This window comes from Denticeps clupeoides, chromosome 14 (genome assembly GCF_900700375.1).
Source record: "Denticeps clupeoides chromosome 14, fDenClu1.1, whole genome shotgun sequence".
NCBI lineage: Eukaryota > Metazoa > Chordata > Actinopteri > Clupeiformes > Denticipitidae > Denticeps > Denticeps clupeoides.
This window is the reverse complement of record NC_041720.1, coordinates 933,555-959,366: the sequence shown is the minus strand read 5'-3', so window position 1 is coordinate 959,366 and position 25,812 is coordinate 933,555. Positions and strand designations below refer to the sequence as shown.

The following is a 25,812-nucleotide window of genomic DNA, read 5'->3' as shown; positions in this document are numbered from 1 at the left end:
AAAAGAGTGACGAGTTGTCATGAGATGTGTCACAGTGAAATGAAGTGATTGTCATTGTGAAACACAGCAGCACAGCACACGGTGCACACAGTGAAATGTGTCCTCTGTGCTTAACCATCACCCTTGGTGAGCAGCATGCGGGGACGGTGGCAAATTTGGTTTCGAACCGGCAACCTTATGATTACGGGGCCACTTCCTTGGTGACAGTGGGCACATGACAGGAGCCCTGAGCAGTGTGTGGGGACGGTACCTTAATCAAGGGGACCTCGGTGGCACCGTGGCAGCTCCGGATTTAAAAACCCACAACCTTCTGATCATGGGGGCAAGTGAACATGAACTAATAGATAATAATTAACTAGTCAATTACCAAATATTAAAAACCAGCCAGGACGTATCAGGTTATAACTTGACTGCACAATGAAGTCATGAAGACACGCACAACTTTTCCAGCCACTGTGGCTGCATGTCTGAAACCCGGGTAAACGGCATCCGGTGTAAATGTGCGGATCACCGGAACGTTTGTTTCGCTGCGGCGACACCTGATGGGAGACGACAACGCCAAACGATTCAATCATATAAAAACACATGCAAAATAGCACTTTATTACAGACAGGACAGTTCACAGTCCGAGACGTTGGACACGCAAAGGGTTCAAATGAGGACAAGGCTCAGGCAACAGTCGCACGGAACCAAAAATGGCATTTTTAACCGAGTGACACGTCTGGACTCGGTGACAGGCGTGACCGAGGTGGAAATCAGCGCCGTTTTTTTTGACTGTTTCTGCACAGGGTGGAAATGTTCTATTGGAGAAGTCCAACACCGAGCGGTCCCCTCAGTTGAGCTGCCGGATGACTCTGTTGATGTCCTCTGCTCGAGGGCCAGGGCTTCCAATGTCCTTCAAGAGCCCAACCTTGTCCCTGGCAGCGTGGCGGGCCACCGAAAGATGGAACGGCCAGAGGAACAGGTTGGCCTCCCTGAAGTTCTTCCCTACAGAGTAGATTTCGTGGATCAGGTCCTCCAGACAGATGATCCCATATTTACCTGGAGAGCAACAAGAGGAGGTCGTATTTAACAACGGACCCCGCCACCCCACACGAACGAAGGCGTCTACGCGGCAGAGCGGAATTACCCATGTGCTGCTCAATGACCGTGTTGTCCGTCAGTGGGATCTTCCTCTTATCCACCTTCCCCTGCCCCCTCTTCAGGATCAGCTCACGCACAGACTTCAGGTTTGGAAACCTGTCACCCAAACACACAAAAATTAATGAAAATGCTCTGACGGCAGCAAGGAAGTCAAAGTACGGCGACGTTCCACCGACCCCCACGCCACGTATGGCTCAACGATCTGCAGCATCCTCAGGGAGGTCGGCCCGATTTTGACGAAAGTGCCGCTGAAGATCTTGCGCAGCCGAAACATCTGGATGACCTTCATCACTTTGGGACTGACACCTTTGATCCTGAAGAGGGAGGCAAAGAAGAAATAGCCATGAGGGGCCCACATACAAACACTGAGCTGTATATACATGCAGCGCTTTCCATCTTCCGAACAGTAACTGATCATCTAAAACACATCGATACTGCATTTTTCAGGACTTTTCAACGACTAAAGAAATTTTCATGTTCTCTGAAATCTCTGTGCAAATGTGAAAAAAAAAAGATTAACACAAATATACCATAAAATTGTTGAACTAAAATCTATACTATAGACCTGCATTAGTTTTAAAATGTAGAAAAACGCTCAGTATTACGGGAACTACGTACTAAGCTACTATAGACCTGCGCTAGTTTTAAATATAGAAAAACGCTCAGTATTACGGGAACTACGTACTAAGCTACTATAGACCTGCGCTAGTTTTCAATATAGAAAAACGCTCAGTATTACGGGAACTACGTACTAAGCTACTATAGACCTGCGCTAGTTTTCAATATAGAAAAACGCTCAGTATTACGGGAACTACGTACTAAGCTACTATAGACCTGCGTTAGTTTTCAATATAGAAAAACGCTCAGTATTACGGGAACTACGTACTAAGCTACTATAGACCTGCGCTAGTTTTCAATATAGAAAAACGCTCAGTATTACGGGAACTACGTACTAAGCTACTATAGACCTGCGTTAGTTTTAAAATGTAGAAAAACGCTCAGTATTACGGGAACTACGTACTAAGCTACTATAGACCTGCGCTAGTTTTCAATATAGAAAAACGCTCAGTATTACGGGAACTACATACTAAGATACTATAGACCTGCGCTAGTTTTAAATGTAGAAAAACGCTGAGTCTTACGGGAACTACGTACTTCATGTTAAACATTCATGTGTCAATCAGCTTTCAATGACTTTTCAATAAGTTTTTATATTTACTTCGAATTCCAGAACTTTTGTAGACCTGGGAAATTGTCTTTTCAAATTCCATTATTTTTCCAAGTTTTTCATGAGCGTAGGAACATTGAAAATTCTGCAAGAAACGACGAATCTTTGCCGTTGTTATTGGTGCTTCTCTCCCTCCACCTACTCTCTTATCCGGACGACGAACGCCAGGCTGTTCTTCGGCGGTGGCAGTGCGGGAGGGGGTCTCTGCCTGGTCCTCTGGAGACGGGTCTCGTCACGGTGACCGCGCCTGCTGTGCTTCAGAAACTCCTCCAGGCGCTTGAACTTGATGGGCCGTCCTTTCTGTACCTGGGTGGGGGTCAGACCACGGGAGAAGTTAAGCGGCGTGCGGCCGGACTCCAGACACCCAACCCCGCTCCTCTGCCCACCTTCCTCTTCTGCTGGAGGGCGAGCTTCGCCTGGGTGGCTTTGATGGCCTGGTACGCTTTCCTCTTCTTAAGGAGGTTCTCGGGAACCAACTTGATGACTTTCTCGGGCCTGAAAGAAACGCACAAGTTAGCACCGTGATATAAATAAACCTTTACGCCTGTGATGAAACGAGAACCTCGTATTAAGATTCGCTTTAGCGCTCGTTTTGTGACAAATTTCCGTCCGGTTGAAGAAATACCTTCGTTTATTCTATTTTACGACGATAACACAACAAATGGCGCCATGTAGCCCTTGTTCTGCCTCCGTAGGTTAGATTGATGTGAAAATCGTATTAAACGAGGCATGATTAAGAGCGGATTAAGTGTGATGGGTGTTAAGAAATCTCGAATACGTACTGTGGTTCTGCCATCGCGTCTGCGAAAGGAAACCGTCGCGGGGCGACGACGTCACTATTCCGCGGCGCGGCGCGATGACGTCACTCCCCAGCACCGCTGCGCCCCCATGACCTGTCACCGTGGGTGCAGAACGCCACAGGCCAAACTTCTAGACTTTTTAGGAATTCTGCGCTGTTCATTTCTCCATTTAACCCCAAAATTGGGCCGAAATACATACAGTACACACCTTCTCATTCAACGTGTTTTCTTTATCTTCATGACCATTTACGTTGGTAGATTCTCACTGAAGGCATCAAAACTATGAATGAACACATGTGGAGTTCTGTACTTAACAAAAAGTGGAGACCTGGTCTCCACAGTCACCAGACCTGAACCCAATCCAGATGGTTTGGGGTGAGCTGGACCAACAAGTGCTAAACACCTCTGGGAACTCCTTCAAGACTGTTGGAGAAGCATTTCAGGTGACGACCTCTTGAAGCTCATCGAGAGAATGCCAAGAGTGTGCAAAGCAGTAATCAGAGCAAAGAAACTAGAATATAAAACATGTTTTCACTTATTTCACCTTTTTTTGTTAAGTACAGAACTCCACATGAGTTCATTCATAGTTTTGATGCCTTCAGCTGGTAGTAAGTGGGATTTGAACCTGGGTCTTCTGGTTCATAGGCGAGTGTGTTACCCACTAGGCTCCTACCACCCTTGCATTTAACCCATCACCCTGAGCAGCCATGACAGGCGCCCGGGGAGCAGTGTGTGGGGACGGTGCTTTGCTCAGTGGCACCTTGGCAGATCGGGATTCGAACCGGCAACCTTCTGATTACGGGGCCGCTTCCTTAACTACTAGGCCATCGTACATCTGCCCCGTACATCTCAGTGTGACATTGCTGTGGCGGGGATGACTGTGGTGGAAATGGCATGACATCCACATAGAGGACATACCTTGAGACGCCAGGACATTCAACCCCAACAGTGCTAGTCACTGTGCCACCTTCCTCATACTCATAATCATATGAAGCTCCAATCCATTTTACAGGATTAGATCGACATAAGATAAGACGATCCTCTATTAGTCCCCCAAGTGGGACATTTACATCGTCACGACAGGAAGAGCAGCAAAAAAACAGCAGCACAGACACAGTCAACTGTATAAAATAAGAGTTCAGTGTACAAACAAGCAAATAAATAGTTCTAGAAAAGAAAAGAACTGTGAATGTAAAAAAGTATGTCAGTATATACATAATAAGACATATTTGTGAAATTCTATATATGTACAGAATGGGTAGATATATACAAAGTGGAAATGGTGTACTGGGTGTGTGTATTATTATTTTTTGGTTATGTATGTGTGTTCAGCGGTTGAATGAATCAGATTACTTTACTTTATTTAGCAGACGCTTTTATCCAAAGTGACTTACAAGAGGAAGACACCAGCAATTCTCGTTCGACTACTTAGGAATACTATGCTCAAAACTATATTTTATTTAAAATTAGGTCAATATGTATATTCAACGGAGCCTGAAATGAGCATGTAATATCTGCAGTGCATCACTTTTTTCGTCCACGCTGATTCCGATTTGCAAACGACTTCCAGATATTCTTTATGGGATGAAATAGTTGTGCATTGTTATGGATGGTAAGTGATTTTATGTATAGTGTCGGCGTTGTTTTGTAGTTGAGGAGCTGTTCTGGAGCGACGTGATGGACGTAGTGACGTGATGTAGTAGTGCAGTAGTGTCTGTGTTGTTTTGTAGTTGTGGCCAGCGGTGGCCTAACAGTTAAGGAAGCGGCCCCATAATCAGAAGGTCGCTGGTTCGAATCCCGATCTGTCAAGGTGCCACTGAGGTGCCACTGAGCAAAGCACCATACCCACACACTGCTCCCTGGGCGCCTGTCATGGTGCCCACTGCTCACTCAGGGTGATGGTTAAATGCAGAGGACAAATTTCACTGTGTGCACGGTGTGCTGTGCTGCTGTGTATCACATGTGACAATCACTTCACTTTACTTTATAGTTGAGGAGCTGTTCTGGAGCGTCGTGATGGACGTAGTGACGTGATGTAATAGTGTAGTAGTGTCTGTCTTGTTTTGTAGTTGAGGAGCTGTTCTGGAGTGACGTGATGTAGTAGTGTAGTAGTAGTGTTGGCGTTGTTGTGTAGTTTAGGAGCTGTTCTGGAGCGACATGATGGACGTAGTGACATGATGTAGTAGTGTTGTAGTAGTGTCGGCGTTGTTGTGTAGTTTAGGAGCTGTTCTGAAGCGACGTGATGGACGTAGTGACGTGATGTAGTAGTGTAGTAGTAGTGTCGGCGTTGTTGTGTAGTTTAGGAGCTGTTCTGGAGCGACGTGATGGACGCAGTGACATGATGTAGTAGTGTAGTAGTGTTCTAGTAGTGTAGTAGTAGTGTCGGCGTTGTTGTGTAGTTTAGGAGCTCTTCTGGAGCGACGTGAAGGACATAGTGACGTGATGTAGTAGTGTAGTAGTAGTGTTGGCGTTGTTGTGTAGTTTAGGAGCTGTTCTGGAGCGACGTGAAGGACGTAGTGACGTGATGTAGTAGTGTTGTAGTAGTGTCAGCGTTGTTGTGTAGTTTAGGAGCTGTTCTGGAGCGACGTGATGGACGTAGTGATGTGATGTAGTAGTGTTGTAGTAGTGTTGGCGTTGTTGTGTAGTTTAGGAGCTGTTCTGGAGTGACGTGATGGACGCAGTGACATGATGTAGTAGTGTAGTAGTGTTCTAGTAGTGTAGTAGTAGTGTCGGCGTTGTTGTGTAGTTTAGGAGCTCTTCTGAAGTGACATGATGGACGTAGTGATGTGTTGTAGTAGTGTAGTAGTAGTGTTGGTGTTGTTGTGTAGTTTAGGAGCTGTTCTGGAGCGACATGATGGACGTAGTGACATGATGTAGTAGTGTTGTAGTAGTGTCGGCGTTGTTGTGTAGTTTAGGAGCTGTTCTGGAGCGACGTGATGGACGTAGTGACGTGATGTAGTAGTGTAGTAGTAGTGTCGGCGTTGTTGTGTAGTTTAGGAGCTGTTCTGGAGCGACGTGATGGACGTAGTGATGTGATGTGTTAGTGTAGTAGTAGTGTCGGCGTTGTTGTGTAGTTTAGGAGCTGTTCTGGAGCGACGTGATGGACGTAGTGATGTGATGTGTTAGTGTAGTAGTAGTGTTGGCGTTGTTGTGTAGTTTAGGAGCTGTTCTGGAGCGACATGATGGACGTAGTGACATGATGTAGTAGTGTTGTAGTAGTGTCGGTGTTGTTGTGTAGTTTAGGAGCTGTTCTGGAGTGACGTGATGGACGCAGTGACATGATGTAGTAGTGTAGTAGTGTTCTAGTAGTGTAGTAGTAGTGTCGGCGTTGTTGTGTAGTTTAAGAGCTGTTCTGGAGCGACGTGATGTAGTAGTGTTGTAGTAGTGTAGTAGTAGTGTTGGCGTTGTTGTGTAGTTTAGGAGCTGTTCTGGAGCGACATGATGGACGTAGTGACATGATGTAGTAGTGTTGTAGTAGTGTCTGCGTTGTTGTGTAGTTTAGGAGCTGTTCTGGAGCGACGTGATTGACGTAGTGATGTGATGTAGTAGTGTTGTAGTAGTGTAGTAGTAGTGTTGGCGTTGTTGTGTAGTTTAGGAGCTCTTCTGGAGCGACGTGATGGACATAGTGATGTGATGTAGTAGTGTTGTAGTAGTGTAGTAGTAGTGTTGCCGTTGTTGTGTAGTTTAGGAGCTGTTCTGGAGTGACGTGATGGACGCAGTGACATGATGTAGTAGTGTAGTAGTGTTCTAGTAGTGTAGTAGTAGTGTCGGCGTTGTTGTGTAGTTTAGGAGCTCTTCTGAAGTGACATGATGGACGTAGTGATGTGTTGTAGTAGTGTAGTAGTAGTGTTGGTGTTGTTGTGTAGTTTAGGAGCTGTTCTGGAGCGACATGATGGACGTAGTGACATGATGTAGTAGTGTTGTAGTAGTGTCGGCGTTGTTGTGTAGTTTAGGAGCTGTTCTGGAGCGACGTGATGGACGTAGTGACGTGATGTAGTAGTGTAGTAGTAGTGTCGGCGTTGTTGTGTAGTTTAGGAGCTGTTCTGGAGCGACGTGATGGACGTAGTGATGTGATGTGTTAGTGTAGTAGTAGTGTCGGCGTTGTTGTGTAGTTTAGGAGCTGTTCTGGAGCGACGTGATGGACGTAGTGATGTGATGTGTTAGTGTAGTAGTAGTGTTGGCGTTGTTGTGTAGTTTAGGAGCTGTTCTGGAGCGACATGATGGACGTAGTGACATGATGTAGTAGTGTTGTAGTAGTGTCGGTGTTGTTGTGTAGTTTAGGAGCTGTTCTGGAGTGACGTGATGGACGCAGTGACATGATGTAGTAGTGTAGTAGTGTTCTAGTAGTGTAGTAGTAGTGTCGGCGTTGTTGTGTAGTTTAAGAGCTGTTCTGGAGCGACGTGATGTAGTAGTGTTGTAGTAGTGTAGTAGTAGTGTTGGCGTTGTTGTGTAGTTTAGGAGCTGTTCTGGAGCGACATGATGGACGTAGTGACATGATGTAGTAGTGTTGTAGTAGTGTCTGCGTTGTTGTGTAGTTTAGGAGCTGTTCTGGAGCGACGTGATTGACGTAGTGATGTGATGTAGTAGTGTTGTAGTAGTGTAGTAGTAGTGTTGGCGTTGTTGTGTAGTTTAGGAGCTCTTCTGGAGCGACGTGATGGACATAGTGATGTGATGTAGTAGTGTTGTAGTAGTGTAGTAGTAGTGTTGCCGTTGTTGTGTAGTTTAGGAGCTGTTCTGGAGCGACATGATGGACGTAGTGACATGATGTAGTAGTGTTGTAGTAGTGTCTGCGTTGTTGTGTAGTTTAGGAGCTGTTCTGGAGCGACGTGATTGACGTAGTGATGTGATGTAGTAGTGTTGTAGTAGTGTAGTAGTAGTGTTGGCGTTGTTGTGTAGTTTAGGAGCTGTTCTGGAGTGACGTGATGGACGCAGTGACATGATGTAGTAGTGTAGTAGTGTTCTAGTAGTGTAGTAGTAGTGTCGGCGTTGTTGTGTAGTTTAGGAGTTGTTCTGGAGTGACCACCTTCGTCCCGTCCCGGCGGCGCGCTCCCGCGGCTGGCGGCCAGGCGCGCTCCCGGCGCTGCCCTGTTTGTTTGTGTGGAGGCTGAAAATGGCGGCGGCGAGAGAGCAGCGCCACTGCGTTAACGCTTCTGGGAGACCCGCGGCCCCTCTCCGCACGACCCGGCCGGCGCGGAGCTAAGCGCGGGGCGGCGGTCGTCGTCGTCGTCCGTCCGTCCGTCCGCGGCGCGGCGTTATGCGCCGGATACGCGCTGTTGTTTTTCTGCACGGAGCTCCACGGCTAGCCCCCTCGGCCCGGACCGCAGCGAACAGCGGCCGCCACTGAGGGACTCCCCGCGGGCCCGTCGGCTGGTGATACTACCCCGCGTCAGCCAGCCAGCCAGCCAGCCGCCCGGACCGAGCTGTAACGGGTGAGTCGCCCACAACACCGACACGCAGCTCGGCCGCTCCGGCTCCTCTGTTTACATGCATTACCGGCGATTATCGGTGCTTCGGTAGCCTGCCATGCAGAACGTACCGCGCCGGGAGTCGCCGTTAAGATCAGTAATATTAGTAATATTAGTAGTAGTAGTGTAATAGTAGTGTAATAGTGTAGTAATGTCGGCGTTGTTGTGTCACGTGACCGCGCGCCGTCGTTTGTGTTTTGCCGTGAAGCTGCAGCGCAGAAGGCGTCGCCCTTTATATCGGTATAATCAATAATATTAGTAGTAGTAGTGTAATAGTGTAGTAGTGTCGACGTTGTTGTGTCACGTGACCGCGCGCCGCCGTTAATATCAGTAATATTATTATTAGTAGTAGTGTAGTAGTGTCGGCGTTGTTGTGTTGTGGAGTTTTGCCATGAAGCTGCCGCGCAGGCGCAGTGGCTCGGCGCGCCGGGAGGCGTGAGGCTTGTTTGCTTGTTTTGTACTTGAAGAGCTGTTCTAGAGCGACGTGATGGACGTAGTGACGTGACGTAGTAGTGTAGTAGTGTCAGCGTTGTTGTGTTGTTGAGGAGCTGTTCTGGAGCGACGTGATGGACGTAGAGACGTGATGTAGTAGTGTAGTAGTAGTGTCGGCGTTGTCGAGTTGTGCTGTGAAGCTGTTTTTTACTTGAGCTGATCTGGAGTGACGTGATGGACGTAGTGACGTGATGTAGTAGTGTTGTAGTAGTGTAGGCATGGGTAGTAGTGTAGTAGTAGTGTATTAGTGTCAGTGTTGTTGTGTAGTTGTGGAGCTGTTCTGGAGTGACGTGATGTAGTAGTGTCGGCATGGGTAGGAGTGTTGTAGTAGTGTTGGTGTTTTTGAGTTTTGTAGTTGTAGTTTCGGCATTGTTGAGTTTTGTAGTAGTAGTTTAGTAGTAGTGTAGTAGTAGTGTTGGCGTGGGTAGTAGTGTAGTAGTAGTGTCGGCGTTGTTGAGTTTTGTAGTAGAAGTGTAGTAGTTGGGTCGGTGTGGGTAGTAGTAGTGTAGTAGTGTTGGAGTTGTTGAGTTTTGTAGTAGTAGTGTAGTAGTAGTGTCTGCGTGGGTAGTAGTGTAGTAGTAGTGTCGGCATGGGTAGTAGTGTACTAGTAGTGTTGGTGTGGGTAGTAGTGTAATAGTAGTGTAATAGTAGTGTCGGTGTGGGTAGTAGTGTAGTAGTGGTGTCGCCGTTGTTGAGTTTTGTAGTAGTAGTGTAGTAGTAGTGTTGGCATGGGTAGTAGTGTAGTAGTAGTGTCGGTGTGGGTAGTAGTGTAATAGTAGTGTAGTAGTGTCGGAGTTGTTGAGTTTTGTAGTAGTAGTAGTGTAGTAGTGTCGGCGTGGGTTGTAGTGTAGTAGTAGTGTCGGCGTTATTGAGTTTTGTGGTAGTGTAGTAGTAGTGTAGTAGTGTCGGCGTTGTTGAGTTTTGTAGTAGTAGTGTCGGCATGGGTAGTAGTGTAGTAGTGGTGTTGGCGTGGGTAGTAGTGTAATAGTAGTGTAATAGTAGTGTCGGTGTGGGTAGTAGTGTAGTAGTGGTGTCGCCGTTGTTGAGTTTTGTAGTAGTAGTGTAGTAGTAGTGTTGGCATGGGTTGTAGTGTAGTAGTAGTGTCAGTGTGGGTAGTAGTGTAATAGTAGTGTAGTAGTGTCGGAGTTGTTGAGTTTTGTAGTAGTGTAGTAGTGTCGGCGTGGGTAGTAGTGTAGTAGTAGTGTATTAGTGTTGGAGTTGTTGAGTTTTGTAGTAGTAGTGCAGTAGTGGTGTCGGCATGGGTTGTAGTGTAGTAGTAGTGTCAGCGTTATTGAGTTTTGTGGTAGTGTAGTAGTAGTGTAGTAGTGTCGGCATTGTTGAGTTTTGTAGTAGTAGTGTCGGCATGGGTAGTAGTGTAGTAGTAGTGTCGGCGTGGGTAGTAGTGTAGTAGTAGTGTCGGAGTTGTTGAGTTTTGTAGTAGTAGTAGTGTAGTAGTGTCGGCGTGGGTTGTAGTGTAGTAGTAGTGTCGGCGTTATTGAGTTTTGTGGTAGTGTAGTAGTAGTGTAGTAGTGTCGGCGTTGTTGAGTTTTGTATTAGTAGTGTCGGCATGGGTAGTAGTGTAGTAGTAGTGTCGGCGTTGTTGAGTTTTGTAGTAGTAGTGTCGGCATGGGTAGTAGTGTAGTAGTAGTGTCGGCGTGGGTAGTAGTGTAGTAGTAGTGTCGACGTGAGTTTTGTAGTAGTAGTGTCGGCATGGGTAGTAGTGTAGTAGTAGTGTCGGCGTGGGTAGTAGTGTAGTAGTAGTGTCGACGTTGTTGAGTTTTGTGGTAGTAGTAGTGTAGTAGTGTTGACGTTGTTGAGTTTTGTGGTAGTGTAGTAGTAGTGTAGTAGTGTCGCCGTTGTTGAGTTTTGTATTAGTAGTGTCGACGTGGGTAGTAGTGTAGTAGTAGTGTCGACGTTGTTGAGTTTTGTAGTAGTAGTGTCGGCGTGGGTAGTAGTGTAGTAGTAGTGTCGACGTTGTTGAGTTTTGTATTAGTGTAGTAGTAGTGTTGGCGTTATTGAGTTTTGTGGTAGTGTAGTAGTAGTGTAGTAGTGTCGCCGTTGTTGAGTTTTGTATTAGTAGTGTCAACGTGGGTAGTAGTGTAGTAGTAGTGTCGACGTTGTTGAGTTTTGTAGTAGTGTAGTAGTAGTGTTGGCGTTATTGAGTTTTGTGGTAGTGTAGTAGTAGTGTAGTAGTGTCGCCGTTGTTGAGTTTTGTATTAGTAGTGTCGACGTGGGTAGTAGTGTAGTAGTAGTGTCGACGTTGTTGAGTTTTGTAGTAGTAGTGTCGGCGTGGGTAGTAGTGTAGTAGTAGTGTCGGCGTTGTTGAGTTTTGTGGTAGTGTAGTAGTTGTGTCGACGTTGTTGAGTTTTGTAGTAGTAGTGTAGTAGTAGTGTCGGCGTGGGTAGTAGTGTAGTAGTAGTGTCGGCGTTGTTGAGTTTTGTGGTAGTGTAGTAGTAGTGTCGACGTTGTTGAGTTTTGTAGTAGTAGTGTCGGCGTGGGTAGTAGTGTAGTAGTAGTGTCAACGTTGTTGAGTTTTGTGGTAGTAGTAGTGTAGTAGTGTCGACGTTGTTGAGTTTTGTATTAGTGTAGTAGTAGTGTTGGCGTTATTGAGTTTTGTGGTAGTGTAGTAGTAGTGTAGTAGTGTTGCCGTTGTTGAGTTTTGTATTAGTAGTGTCGGCGTGGGTAGTAGTGTAGTAGTAGTGTCGACGTTGTTGAGTTTTGTAGTAGTAGTGTCGGCGTGGGTAGAAGTGTAGTAGTAGTGTAGTAGTGGTGTCGGCGTGGGTAGTAGTGTAGTAGTGGTGTCGGTGTGGGTAGTAGTGTAGTAGTAGTGTCGACGTTGTTGAGTTTTGTAGTAGTAGTGTCGGCGTGGGTAGAAGTGTAGTAGTAGTGTAGTAGTGGTGTCGGCGTGGGTAGTAGTGTAGTAGTAGTGTCGGCGTGGGTAGTAGTGTATTAGTAGTGTCGACGTTGTTGAGTTTTGTAGTAGTAGTGTCGGCGTGGGTAGAAGTGTAGTAGTAGTGTAGTAGTAGTGTCGGCGTGGGTAGTAGTGTAGTAGTGGTGTCGGTGTGGGTAGTAGTGTAGTAGTTGTGTCGACGTTGTTGAGTTTTGTAGTAGTAGTGTCGGCGTGGGTAGTAGTGTAGTAGTAGTGTAGTAGTAGTGTAGTAGTGGTGTCGGTGTGGGTAGTAGTGTAGTAGTGTCGACATTGTTGAGTTTTGTAGTAGTAGTGTCGGCGTGGGTAGTAGTGTAGTAGTGTCGACGTTGTTGAGTTTTGTGGTAGTGTAGTAGTAGTGTCGACGTTGTTGAGTTTTGTAGTAGTAGTGTCGGCGTGGGTAGAAGTGTAGTAGTAGTGTAGTAGTGGTGTCGGTGTGGGTAGTAGTGTAGTAGTAGTGTCGACGTTGTTGAGTTTTGTAGTAGTAGTGTCGGCGTGGGTAGAAGTGTAGTAGTAGTGTAGTAGTGGTGTCGGTGTGGGTAGTAGTGTAGTAGTAGTGTCGACGTTGTTGAGTTTTGTAGTAGTAGTGTCGGCATGGGTAGTAGTGTAGTAGTAGTGTCGGCGTAGGTAGTAGTGTAGTAGTAGTGTCGACGTGTTGAGTTTTGTGGTAGTGTAGTAGTGTGTCGACGTTGGAGTTTGTGTAGGTAGTGTCGGCGTGGGTAGTAGTGTAGTAGTAGTGTCGGCGTAGGTAGTAGTGTAGTAGTAGTGTCGACGTTGTTGAGTTTTGTGGTAGTAGTAGTGTAGTAGTAGTGTCGACGTTGTAGAGTTTTGTAGTAGTAGTGTCGGCGTGGGTAGTAGTGTAGTAGTAGTGTCGGTGTAGGTAGTAGTGTAGTAGTAGTGTCGACGTTGTTGAGTTTTGTAGTAGTAGTGTCGGCGTGGGTAGTAGTGTAGTAGTAGTGTCGGCGTAGGTAGTAGTGTAGTAGTAGTGTCGGCGTGGGTAGTAGTGTAGTAGTGTGTCGGCGTGGGTTGTAGTAGTAGTATGTAGTAGTAGTCGACGTTGTTGAGTTTTGTAGTAGTAGTGTCGGCGTGTGGTAGTAGTGTAGTAGTAGTGTCGGCGTAGGTAGGTAGTAGTGTAGTAGTAGTGTCGACGTTTGAGTTTGTGGTAGTAGTAGTAGTGTAGTAGTGTCGACGTTGTTGAGTTTGTAGTTAGTGTCGGCGTGGTAGGGTAGTAGTGTAGTAGTAGTCGGTGTAGGTAGTAGTGTAGTAGTAGTGTCGACGTTGTGAGTTTGTAGTAGTAGTGTCGGTGTTGGTAGTAGTAGTGTAGTAGTGTCGACGTTGTTGAGTTTGTAGTAGTAGTGTCGGCGTGGGTAGTAGTAGTGTAGTAGTAGTGTCGGCGTGGGTAGTAGTGTAGTAGTAGTGTCGGCGTAGGTAGTAGTGTAGTAGTAGTGTCGGCGTGGGTAGTAGTGTAGTAGTAGTGTCGACGTTGTTGAGTTTTGTAGTAGTAGTGTCGGCGTGGGTAGTAGTGTAGTAGTAGTGTCGGCGTAGGTAGTAGTGTAGTAGTAGTGTCGACGTTGTTGAGTTTTGTGGGTAGTAGTAGTGTAGTAGTAGTGTCGACGTTGTTGAGTTTTGTAGTAGTAGTGTCGGCGTGGGTAGTAGTGTAGTAGTAGTGTCGGTGTAGGTAGTAGTGTAGTAGTAGTGTCGACGTTGTTTCGTTTTGTAGTAGTAGTGTCGGCGTGGGTAGTAGTGTAGTAGTAGTGTCGGCGTAGGTAGTAGTGTAGTAGTAGTGTCGACGTTGTTGAGTTTTGTGGTAGTGTAGTAGTAGTGTCGACGTTGTTGAGTTTTGTAGTAGTAGTGTCGGCGTGGGTAGTAGTGTAGTAGTAGTGTCGGCGTAGGTAGTAGTGTAGTAGTAGTGTCGACGTTGTTGAGTTTTGTGGTAGTAGTAGTGTAGTAGTAGTGTCGACGTTGTTGAGTTTTGTAGTAGTAGTGTCGGCGTGGGTAGTAGTGTAGTAGTAGTGTCGGTGTAGGTAGTAGTGTAGTAGTAGTGTCGACGTTGTTGAGTTTTGTAGTAGTAGTGTCGGCGTGGGTAGTAGTGTAGTAGTAGTGTCGGCGTGGGTAGTAGTGTAGTAGTAGTGTCGGCGTAGGTAGTAGTGTAGTAGTAGTGTCGACGTTGTTGAGTTTTGTGGTAGTGTAGTAGTAGTGTCGAGGTTGTTGAGTTTTGTAGTAGTAGTGTCGGCGTGGGTAGTAGTAGTGTAGTAGTAGTGTAGTAGTTGTGTAATGGACGTGATTGACGTGTAGGGTGAATACAGTGCTTGACTCCGGCTGTGAATGCGTGTGTGAGAGCCGCCGCGTTGGTAACGGAGTCCTCGGTCTCCGGTTTTCAGCTTGACGCGGTGTCTTCGGCGCCTGTTTGTCTGCGCTGACGCGTGTTGTTGCGTGACGCGTCTGTCCGCATGTGAACAGTGTCCTGCGTGGGACGAGTTCGCGCCGACGTGCCACCTTCGGCATGCCGGCACGGTGGTGGCCTCGATGTCCCCGGGCGGCGAGGGGAGGGAATCCCGGCACGGCGGTTCTGGACGTTGTGTTGTTGGCGGTTTATTTGACGGATACGTGTCAGGTGGGCGCGTCCCCTGACGCTCCGCGGTGGGACGGACCGACCGGGCCGCCGGGGTATTTGTAGCCGCAGCGGTCAGCGTGCAGCAATGTGGCCGCGGCGGGGGCGGGGCCCCGCGAGCTGACCTACATTCTGCGTCTCCCCGTGTGAATGGAGGGGCGGGGGGCCGGACTGCGGGAAAGATGGATTCGTGGGTAACCAGAGCCCCCGTGTCCCGTTTCTCCGACCAGGTTTACCAGGAAGTCGAGCTGCCTGGCTTTTCCGCCCCAGAGCATGCTGGGAATTGGGGGGTAGCTGGCCCCCCTCTTGCCTTCGCCCTTGTTGCTTTGAACAGAAAGCACCTCTGAAGGCATGACTGGTACACAGGCCCGCGTTCGTTACCCTCCGACCGTAACGTCCCGGCACGCTTCTCTTTCCAGAGGTGAGTCGCTCCAGAACGGTTCCGGGTTCCGGACTTCTTTAGTCCGTAGACGCCCGGCATCTCACGGTCATTTATTGGCCTTTTATATCTGCAGTTGTATTAATTCCATTTGTGATGACATGCATCAGAAGACTGGAACCTAGTAATGATTTTAACAATATAGAATAAATACATTTAATTAATTGAAATAAATAAATAAATAAACAATCAAACAGGGTGCTAGTAGCCTAGCGGGACTGTCCCTGTCACTACTGACTGTAGGTCGCTCTGGATAAGGGCGTCTGGTAAATGCTGTAAATGTAAATGTAATCACCTCCTGTATGTAATGTATAGGACGCTTCATCGGGAGCTTGTTGGAAATGACCGCAGTAGCGTATCCGTGCTGATGTGACTGGATGTTCTTGTGTTCCGCACAGCGTCAGCCGTGGTGGGCGTGGTTGCCCGTGTGATTTTTAAAAAAAAAAATTTTTTTTTTTATATATATATATTTTTTTTGGTTATTTCGGGGTTAATAAAGGTTTTTCTCATATTAAGTCTTCGTTGATAATACCTTGATTCAGTGCTAAATACACGGTTCCTGTCCTGCTTTCTTGTGTAGTGTAGAGTCGTTGTAACCCGTGTTTTGTTACCGCTCTGTCGTGCCGTTTCTGGTGCGGCCATCGTCTGGCGTGGTGATGTCAATATGACCATGCAAACGTCTGCCGCGCACGTGAGAAACAGGCTCAGAAATGTTCGATATCTGTGAGATGTGGGATGATGAGCGGAGAGCGTGACGAGAGGAGGCGGCGTCACTTCTCATGTGTCCTCGCTCATCGTTGCATTGCGCACCTGTAAATAGTGATTTCTTCCGGAAAAAAACATGATGGACGAACGCTTTCTATGCTTGCGAGTTGTTTACCCACAGATCGTCCTAGAGAAGCAAATAAAGGATTTCAAAGATTGATTTGCATAAGAGCGACTGCGAAATACTGTTAACGTAAAGAATGAAAACCTCCACACATCCTGGTCCTTTACATTTGTTGACGTTAAGCACCTTAATAAACGAATGGTCAATTAACATATCCAATAAATCTCATTGAGGAGCTATGTAGGACTTATTATTATATCATATCCACCCCTGCACTGACACCATTTGCAGGCTCACTCTACCCTGGAAGGGGGTCCCTCTCTGTATCACTCCTTCCCAACGTTTCTTCCTCTCTTTTTTCTCTCTCCTAGAGTTTTTTTGTGTGGAGTTTTTCCTTGTGTGCAGAAGGGTCAAGTGTGGGGGGTGTCAACTGTAGGGCCTGTCAAAGCCCATTGAGACATACTGTATGTGATTTTGGGCTAAATAAGAAATAAATGTCGTTGTTGTTGTTGTAGAAGGTTCTAGCACGTTTCCTTCTAAATCTTGTACATTTCCAACTAGACTACATTTGTCAATCTGCCACTCGTCTCTCATGTTTTCCCTGGACCTTCACCATCAGGGTCACATAGAAAAAGGCGCTTTATGTTGCCGGAGATCCGCTTCTTTTCACGTTGGCCGTGCGCTGATCTCCACAATGCATTTCACCGCTATTCACTTCCTGTGTCGTCGCTGTAGGGGCGAGGGCCAGCTCGACAGAGCCCACGCTTCGCCTCGTGCTGTCCATCATTAGGACATTGGGACGAGGTGACAAGGTTAGCATGGACATTATTTCTAAAGCCCAGCTGCAGTGTCCTTGACTTGGAGACGTTGTATATCTGGAAGGACTATGTGCCAGGAGAACATTTGTGAAGAACGGCAGTCATTATTACTGTGGGGCCGTGCCCGCGGCGCCACTCTGGGATAAAGGAGTATCGGCGAATGTAGGCGTGGTCCCGCTCCTCCGATTGTTCTGCCAGATCTTCAGGTGCCGGGGCTGCGTGCTCAGAGGAAAAACTGGTTTCCAACTCGTGCCACCCATCGGCTCGTGGCATTGTGTCCCGGTGTCCCTTCTCCCGCCTTCTCTGGCGTCAGGCGCACCCCGGGACTGTCGGCGGCCGTAGTTCGTTGCCGTTTGTGCTCCTCAGGTCCCCGTAACGCCGGCGGCGGAGGACGAATGTTGGGTTTGACTTTCTCTCTCTTCCTTTTTTTCTTCTTGCCCGTCGCCAGCCGGCGTTCGTCCTTTGCCTGGCCGTCCCTCCCCCCCCCGTCACCGGGATGGTGCTGCCCGAAGAGGAGGGCGTGGCTTTGTAGCCGGAGCAGAGGACCACCCCCGCTGCAGGCCCTCCATGAGCCACTCCCTGGAGCCCTAGATCAAGTAAGGTCCCCCGTTATTGCCTTTCGTTTAAGAGGCACCATTAATAACCATTTATAACCATTTATAAAGATATGGTTCTGTTCTGGTGAATTGTGGAAGTTTGCTCCGAGTTACTGTTACCGGTGGGACCCTGGGAGAAGCCGGGTGACTTCTGAGTCCCCTCTAGTGGTGAACCGCAGGGGACACGTGACCACGGGAGTTCGGAAGGTGCATCTGTAACTTAAAACAGCCGGCAACAAAAGAGGCGTTTTCTGTGCCGACGAAAACACAACGTTCTTATCTCGCTGCCGCTGTTTTGTCCTCTTGTCTTTTTTTGGGCGGCTAATGGGCCCTCGCTGTTGCCATGGGAATGCGGAATCTGATAGCATGCCCATAGTATCTTTGTCTTATCATAAATCTGATGCTTCTCATTCGGCAAAGACATTTGAGAGTCGAATCATTGTCGGCCGCAGTCGGATCGGCGGCTTGATTGTGGTTCGAGTTCCGCGAAGCGCCAGTCGGACGTCGCGTGTGTTCTGCCGCAGAGTCGCGGCGGCCGTTCGTCAATATCAACCCGCGGAAGGCCGCGTCCACGTAGCCGGCAATCTGAAACGTCCAGTTTGCGGTTTTTATTTTTCTTACGTGGCTCGTTGATGACCCTCAACCTGATCCCGTTCACCGTTTTACACGCGACACTTTTACCACGACAGAACGAGCTGGGGACAAATTCTGACTAGTTATGAATTAAACGTTTGTAGTTTAACTCACGTGAACCGGTCCCCTTGATGAAGGTCCCGTTCCCACACACTGCGTTTCATGGTGCCCACTGCTCACCAAGAGTGACGGTTAAATACAGAGGACACGTTTCACCGTGTGCACCGTGTGCTGCGCTGCAGTGTCTCACAGTGACTGTCACTTTCACTTTCACCAGATTATAAAAGCTACTGAGCTGTCCCGAAGTTGCTTCTGTTTCCGTGTTTGGCTCTATGTGTTCGTGCGGCTTGTCAGACTTGTTGTGGACAATTCAGAAATATTAACCGGCGGACGGGAGTTATAATTAGTCCCCTTTATTTTTAAGCGCGCTCTCGCTCTGGAACGGGGCTTTGAAAAGTCGTACCTGAGTCCCTTCCTGCGCGTCACACCTGCCTTGCATGCCTTTGTGGTTTATTCAGCTACACTTTTGACCCCCCCGGCGCTCAAAAGCAAAACAAAGAGAACGTGGCGGCTGTGCCAGTTAAAGCGGACCGTTCTGGAAGCCGGCCAGTAAGCGCTCCCGCCAGGAACGTTCTCACCACTGCTCTGTCCAGCACGTCAGCGGAAGGTCCTCCACCTGAAGAGTCCGTCCCCATTGTTCCGTCAGTGTATCAGCGTTACGTCGCGGTACGTTCCCGCCCGTGAATTATTGGGCTTTTTATTAGTGTTTGTCGGGGGCAAATCAAGCAACTTAACTTTCTCTCTTTCGGTCAGAAGGGGACATCACAGTTTATCGCCTTCCTCTTGGAGGCCCTTGAGAACCTTTTCATTAGAACTTGAGTAGGTTGAATGATTTCTGACATGTTCCTTCTGAAGCGAGTTGCCATTTCAAGTCCTCGATGGGCTTCCAGTCTCGTTTTAAGAGACCCAGTTAGTTTCCCCCAAATCGTGTGTGTGTGTGTGTGTGTTCTCCAGAAGTTGGTGTGCTAATGGAACCTCTGCACACACCTCTGTCCTCCTGACTCGGTCTTGATGACCAGCACAACATGCCTAAGAAGAACACACACACCTCAAGCCTGATGCTCCATGTTGTTTCGTGTTGTTTTGTGTTGTCAAATCTTTGTTTGCGGTTCCCGGCTGTGTGTGGTGTGTGATTTTGAGTTTTTTTTTTTTTTTTTTTTGCAGTTTGCAAAAGGGCCACATTGTTAAGAATTATGCATAAAAGAACCAGTAATCATTATTAATTTAATTGCATTAATGTGCATCAGTGTTCACTTCCACTATGTTCGGGCGCTCATTTTGTGAGCAGAAATCTACGTAAGATCGTTAGACGTAATGAGGTTGGTGCTTTGGCTGTTAATTGTCACCACACCCATTACCTGTTTCATTTTAATTAGTAGCTTTAGTATATGTGTCCTCATATGAATGTTATTTGTCGTACTTCCAGTATTCCAGAATTTTCTCCGCTGCCTTTATTGAAGCCGTTTCAGGCCGGTACGCGTTTTTGTCCGCGATCAATAAAGCTATTCATCTGTTGTACTTTATTCACTTAGCCCAGATGACGTTAGGATCCCGTCGACTGTGTTACCGTATTTATGGCCGCAGGGGTTAGGAATCGGAACGCAGGTAAACATATCCGCGCTGCTGTACGCTGACTGTACGTTGACCACCGACTAATTCACGGCTCGCAGGCGCAGAGGAAGGGCCTGGCACTGCCGTAAACGCCGAGCGCGTTTCGCGTCTGGAGTAACAGTCAGTTCGGAGGGCGATTATTCTGGACTACGTGAGAAATAAAGCTAATTAACGGAACGCGCCGCATTAAGCGGCGGTGGGCTTTTCCCTCGTGGGTTACGGTGGATTACAGATTAACTGGCTAATTCTCCTGGCACCACAATCACAATGTACCGGTGTTTTTGGAACGAGGGAAACGTTTTGAACACGTTATGAAGCGTTATGCAGACGCAGTGATGAATATAATATGCTGAGTTTCCCGGCCAGAGGTGAGAAAAAGGTCACACGAAGGCAGTGGTGTTGCAGTGATTTGCTTCTAGCCAAACTTACCAGAAAAATGGTGCTGAAGTATTAGAAAGGCATGTTTTTATTTCGTTTTTTTGCACAATTTTTTTGCCCTGAACATTTCATAAAAGTTGAGGTGTATGAATAAGTGCATGTTTGTTATGTGTGTGTGTTTATGCACATTTTTTGCTTGTGTATGAATAAGTGCATGTTTTTGTGTGTGTGTTTATGCACATTTTTTGCTTGTGTATGAATAAGTGCATGTTTGTTATGTGTGTGTGTTTATGCACATTTTTTGCTTGTGTATGAATAAGTGCATGTTTGTTATATGTGTGAGTGTTTATGCACATTTTTTGCTTGTGTATGAATAAGTGCACGTTTGTTATGTGTGTGTGTATTTATGCACATTTTTTGCTTGTGTATGAATAAGTGCACGTTTGTTATGTGTGTGTGTGTGTATTTATGCACATTTTTTGCTTGTGTATGAATAAGTGCATGTTTGTTGTATGTGTGTGTGTATTTATGCACATTTTTTGCTTGTGTATGAATAAGTGCACGTTTGTTATATGTGTGTGTGTTTATGCACATTTTTTGCTTGTGTATGAATAAGTGCATGTTTGTTATGTGTGTGTGTGTTTATGCACATTTTTTGCTTGTGTATGAATTAGTGCATGTTTTTGTGTGTGTATTTATGCACATTTTTTGGTTGTGTATGAATAAGTGCACGTTTGTTATGTGTGTGTGTGTATTTATGCACATTTTTTGCTTGGGTATGAATAAGTGCACGTTCGTTATGTGTGTGTGTGTATTTATGCACATTTTTTGCTTGGGTATGAATAAGTGCACGTTCGTTATGTGTGTGTGTGTGTTTATGCTTTATATTTTAACGGCTTCTGCAGAATTCAGTGCGGATGCTCTCGAACTGGCAGTAAAGTGATAATAATTGGTATATTGGTGATATGGGAAAATACCTGGTGGTGAAGTTGTAAGTTCATGTGGGGTAGAAGGCCCAGTTTCTCGTGTGTGTGTGTGTGTGTGTGTGTGTGAATCTGGGAAGATTTCGACGCCTTCACCCCCACCTCCCTCCCTCCCGCCGTGTCCTATATTGCTGTGATGTAGTCAGCAACAGTGACTGAGCAGCTTCTCATGGAGCGAACCATTCCAGCCCGAGCTGGAGGGGGGCCAGGCGCTGCCGTCTTACTTTCATCCCCTCCCGAGGCCGCGCTCGTCCGGCGCGCCGAGCCCCGGCCGCGTTGCGCGATTCGGCCGAGCGGCAGCGCGTACACGCCCCCCCTCGGCCAGAGAGCACGGTGGTCCGGCCCGCTTTCCCTCGCGGCCATACGTTGGTGCGGTCCCTGCGTGCGCGGTGATTAGAGGAGCCTCATGGCAGCCTGTGGAATGGAGAGGCGTTGGGGCCGTCGCTAGCGGAGATCTCGGCGCCGCAGCCCGAGGTGTGGCTGGCTAGCGGCGGACCTGCATTCCCAGCAGCCCCATCTCTCCCTCTCTCTCTCTCTCTCTCTCTCTCTCTCCTCCTCGCTCTCATTTATTCTGCCGAAGGCCAGGAATCAGCCCTCAGGTGCGTGTGCTCGTGTGTGTGTGTGTGTGTGTGTGTGTGTGTGTCATGTGACTGGCGAGCTGTTTACCTTTTTAAAGTGTGCAGTCACTGTTTGGCCCCGCTCTCGTTCCCCTCTCATTCTTCAGTGTTTGGTTTTGTTTGGGGTCAGAGGGCACGGGATTACGTAACAGGGCACATGCTGCGTGTCTGTGTGTGTAGGAATCAGAGGTGTGTATTCAGTATTTGACTCTAAGGGTCATGATTATTGATGGATCATGATTTGGTCCACACATTTTCCCGTTAATGCGAAACATTTACATTTACGGCATTTACTAGACGCCCTTATCCAGAGGAACTCACAGTCAGTAGTTACAGGGACAGTCCCCCCCTGGACACACTCAGGGTTAAGTGTCTTGATGGTAGTAAGTGTGGTTTGAACCCGGGTCTTCTGGTTCACAGGCGAGTGTGTTACCCCGCTAGGCCACTACCAGCCCCTCGATGAGTTTTGAGTTTGGTCGTAAGAGTAGGATGAAAAATGGGCATCTACACTCACAGTGAGCCGTTATCCTGTATTAATCCAGTCGAGATTAAAGTTATTTTATCAAACGTAACAGACAACAAAGCAGTAAAGTAAATTATTATTATTAGATGGGTTTTAATGTGGACCGCGTGTTTACACTGGTCCACGATTCCGTTTTTTCGGGTGAAATCTGCTTGTGATTTTGGTACACTTTGCAAAAAGTTGATTCACGGTTCATGACTAATATTTCACATTAAAAGCACCATGAATAATGACCATTTTTTCTAATACTACTGCTATTCTCTGTGTGTGGGATATGAAGATTTCTGTAAAATGCTTCAATGTGTATTACAGTAATTGTGCAGATCTTCTAGAACGTCAATTTTTGTCTCATTTATTCCCCGTGGGGGGAAATACTTTGAAAATCAATAAACATATTGAACTAAAAGGGCCGATTAGTCACGCAGCGAGACAAGAGCTTATTAGCATTGATCATTGGTTGGTTTACAGCATTTTTTCTAATCAGAAGCATATCTAATTGCAAATAGTTTATGGTACCAAGGGTTCAGGATCTGGCACTGCAGCGGGAAGGGTTCCGGCGGTTCTGTACCGTGCCGGTCACGTGTGCCGCATGTTTGTCATGTAAACGCGTGAAACGACTGGCCACCCCTCGCCCTACCTGCTCGGCCTCTATCCCGTTTATATAGCCAGCCCCGGGGAGGAGGGGCTGCAGGAGCCGAACAGCCGATTCGGACCGAATCTATTACATCACCGGACGTTTCAATACATTTTTCAATACACGACTGAGCGTCTTCTATGGAATGTCGAAGTTATCGAGGCCATGGCCGTAAAAAAAACTAACTTTTCCGGTGGCTGCCCGCCTTCATGCGGCCTGATCTTTAGAGGACCTTCTCAGGACTGGAACGCGTGTAGCTAAGAGCCCGAAGGTGACGGTGAAAGACGTGCAGGCGAATAAGAATTAGGAAAATGTGGTTTTCTTTGGCGGTATCGCGCTGCACAGATGCACCGATTTAAAACCAGTATAAACCCAGAGGGACATGTACACAGTCATTATTTCAGTTCTTTGCTTTAGAGGACTAATATATATTTGTCATTCATGTCATTCATTCATTTTGTCATATGGGGTGGTAGTAGCCTAGCGGGTAACACACTCGCCTATGAACCAGAAGACCCAGGTTCAAATCCTACTTACTACCATCATGTCCATTAGCAAGACAGGGGGGACTCTCCAGGGGGGGACTGTCCCTGTAACTACTGATTGTAAGGCGCTCTGGATGGCGCTCTGGGGGAAGTGGTGGCCTAGCGGTTAAGGAAGCGGCCCCGTAATCAGAAGGTTGCCGGTTCGAATCCCGATCCGCCAAGGTGCCACTGAGCAAAGCACCGTCCCCACACGCTGTCATCTGGTAAATGCTGTAAATGTAAATGTAATCCAATACAAATGCTTTGTATTGGTTGTCAAATCCAAAAGTTTCCATGATCAGATGATCAAAATTCTACGTTTTACATTTCAAATTAGTTTTTGTGATTTTTTTTCTTCTTCTTCAGTTCTACATGATCACTATGGCCAAATGAAATCAGTGTTATTTTTTCCTAAATTTTTTTTTTTTTTTCCGTTTTAATTCTTCTGAAGTCCATGCGTTCCATTGCGTTGGTGTCCGAAAGCTGCTCTGCATCGCGCAAATCATCAGGCGCTAGAACGTGATTGTATTTCTGTGAACTGCAGTACAGTGCATGATATCAGTCCATGACATAATATTTCATCATATCATGGGGATCTCTGGCTCCAACCCCAAATAAGCGGGTTCCACAGATGCAGAGAATACATAAAAATGATCAATATGATCATCGAATGATCATGATGACGTTCTGCTCAGACGGAGGCCGTCGGGGTCAACGCACATGACCTCGTGTCCCATTGGCCGCCTTCCTTTCTTGGCAGTAAGGGACTGGGGGAACGTGAGAAGGCTGCGGGGAAGGCGGCCAGAGGTGCGCCGGTCCCCGGAGACGCTCCCACGCCGTGGCCCCGTGACAGCGCGGCCATGTGTTTTCATTATCATCACTTTTCCCGCACTGTTCTTCTGCGGTGGACCTTTCCACCAACCAGGTATCAATCGGATGTCCCCGCTAGTGGACGGTCACTAGAATAATGCGTCAGTTGGCGGTTAGGACCTGAACCAATCCTAAAATCACGACGAGGTGTAAAGCCCCGTCCTTATGCCTGGACACAGGACGATAGTGTCAATTTTGGACGTGACGGAGAACCGTGCTGGGTTCAGTCGGAGATTAGGGCCCCGCGAGCTCCCGGGGATTTCTCGCCGCGGCCACAATGGCGGCCTGTTCAGGGCCGGCGGATCAAAGGCATCCGGGCGGGCGGTGGACGCAGCGGCCCTGAATAAAGCCAGTCACCGCGGCCCCCCTCGGGGGGACAGCCACACACACGCCAAAAAGGGACCGGAGCTCCCCCGAGGCCCCAGGGCATTGTTACGGAACCCCGAAGTCCAGTTCTCGGACAGGAATGCCTCTGACGGGAAGCGGAGGCGGGCGGGCGGGCTCTGCGGGGACTAGACCACGCCCACAGTCTCAGAATAGCGAAGGAGACGCAGGTGCGGCGCACCGCAGACGCGATCTTGTACTCGCGTTTCGTTATTAAAACAGTTTCACGTGCGTGAAGTGTGCAACGCGCTCGCAGCACGGTGACGCCGACGTGTGTCCTCTGCATTTAAACTGTCCCCCTTGGCGAGGCGTGTGCAGTGTGTGGGGACCTCGGATTGGCTTCCCCGCCCGCTTGGCCACCACTGCCGATAACACAACTTAAACTAATGAGAGGAAAATAAATATTAATCTATAGTGCGTGTGTGTGTGTGTGTGTGTGTGTATTCGGCCCATGGTTTGGTTGTTGTCAGGCTGAAGTATCGTCTTGTATAGAGACGTGACGGAGCGGCTGTGTTCTGTTTCCATGGTTACAGCAGAGCAACTGAATGACACCTGTTACTCGGAGAGGCGGCCGCGCACACGACCTCCACACAGGGGCATTATGGGACTTTCCGTTGGTGTCGGTCAAGCCCAGGGACCCTTTTCATGTCCTCATCTTGTCATTACGCCCCGTCCTTCATTACAGAATCACGAATCTGCAAACGAGCGCCTGCGCACGTCTTCTTCTTCTTCTTCTTCTTCTTCCGAATCATAATACAATCCGGCGTTCAATCCAGAAGCTGTAGAAGAATGAAAAGATCCGCCAGTTACGATTCAGAACTGTGATTATTGCCATTTATTGGCCAAGTATGTGAGCGAGCACGTACAAGGAATTTTATTACAACAGTAGATCAATTGAATATATTCATATATTGTGGTATATAACATCAACATAAAGCATAATCAGATAAAACAATATCTGGCCAATCCTACTGAAAGTGGACTTCCTGTCATGCCGATAAGGCCGTGAAATTGCAGGTATTTGTATGATGCAAGTTATCTATAAACAATTTTTGGATTTTCTGTATTCAGCAGTAGAGTTTATATTCAAAATATTGTCAGCGCATATTTAGTGAAAGTGATTGTGAAACACTGCAGCACAGCACACGGTGAAACGTGTCCTCTGTATTTAACCGTCACCCTTGGTGAGCAGTGGGCACCATGACAGGCGCCCGGGGAGCCGTGGCGAGATGTTGGCTGATGGCGGCT

General features: G+C 47.5%; 3 protein-coding genes across 4 annotated transcripts in view; 1 reads left to right on the top strand and 2 right to left on the bottom strand.

Annotated features, from left to right (window-relative positions):
* Positions 1 to 25,812, bottom strand: part of LOC114802910 (delta(14)-sterol reductase-like) — a 212,756-nt gene that overhangs the window by 95,657 nt on the left and 91,287 nt on the right. The gene's annotated exons all lie outside the window — the stretch shown is intronic.
* rpl7l1 (ribosomal protein L7-like 1) lies at positions 572 to 3,205 on the bottom strand. Its single transcript, XM_029002070.1, has 6 exons — positions 3,154 to 3,205; positions 2,758 to 2,866; positions 2,514 to 2,677; positions 1,320 to 1,457; positions 1,130 to 1,239; positions 572 to 1,041 (listed from the first exon to the last, which is right to left on the bottom strand). The coding sequence occupies exons 1-6, from the start codon at positions 3,165 to 3,167 to the stop codon at positions 833 to 835; spliced, it is 744 nt and encodes a 247-aa protein (XP_028857903.1). The 5' UTR covers positions 3,168 to 3,205; the 3' UTR covers positions 572 to 832.
* ncoa1 (nuclear receptor coactivator 1) overlaps positions 6,865 to 25,812 on the top strand; it is a 41,878-nt gene continuing 22,930 nt past the window's right edge. For both annotated transcript variants that reach the window (XM_029002045.1, XM_029002044.1), the window contains exons 1-2: positions 6,865 to 8,600; positions 17,200 to 17,347. The gene's annotated coding sequence lies outside the window, so the exon portion shown is untranslated. The remainder of the gene's footprint in view (positions 8,601 to 17,199; positions 17,348 to 25,812) is intronic.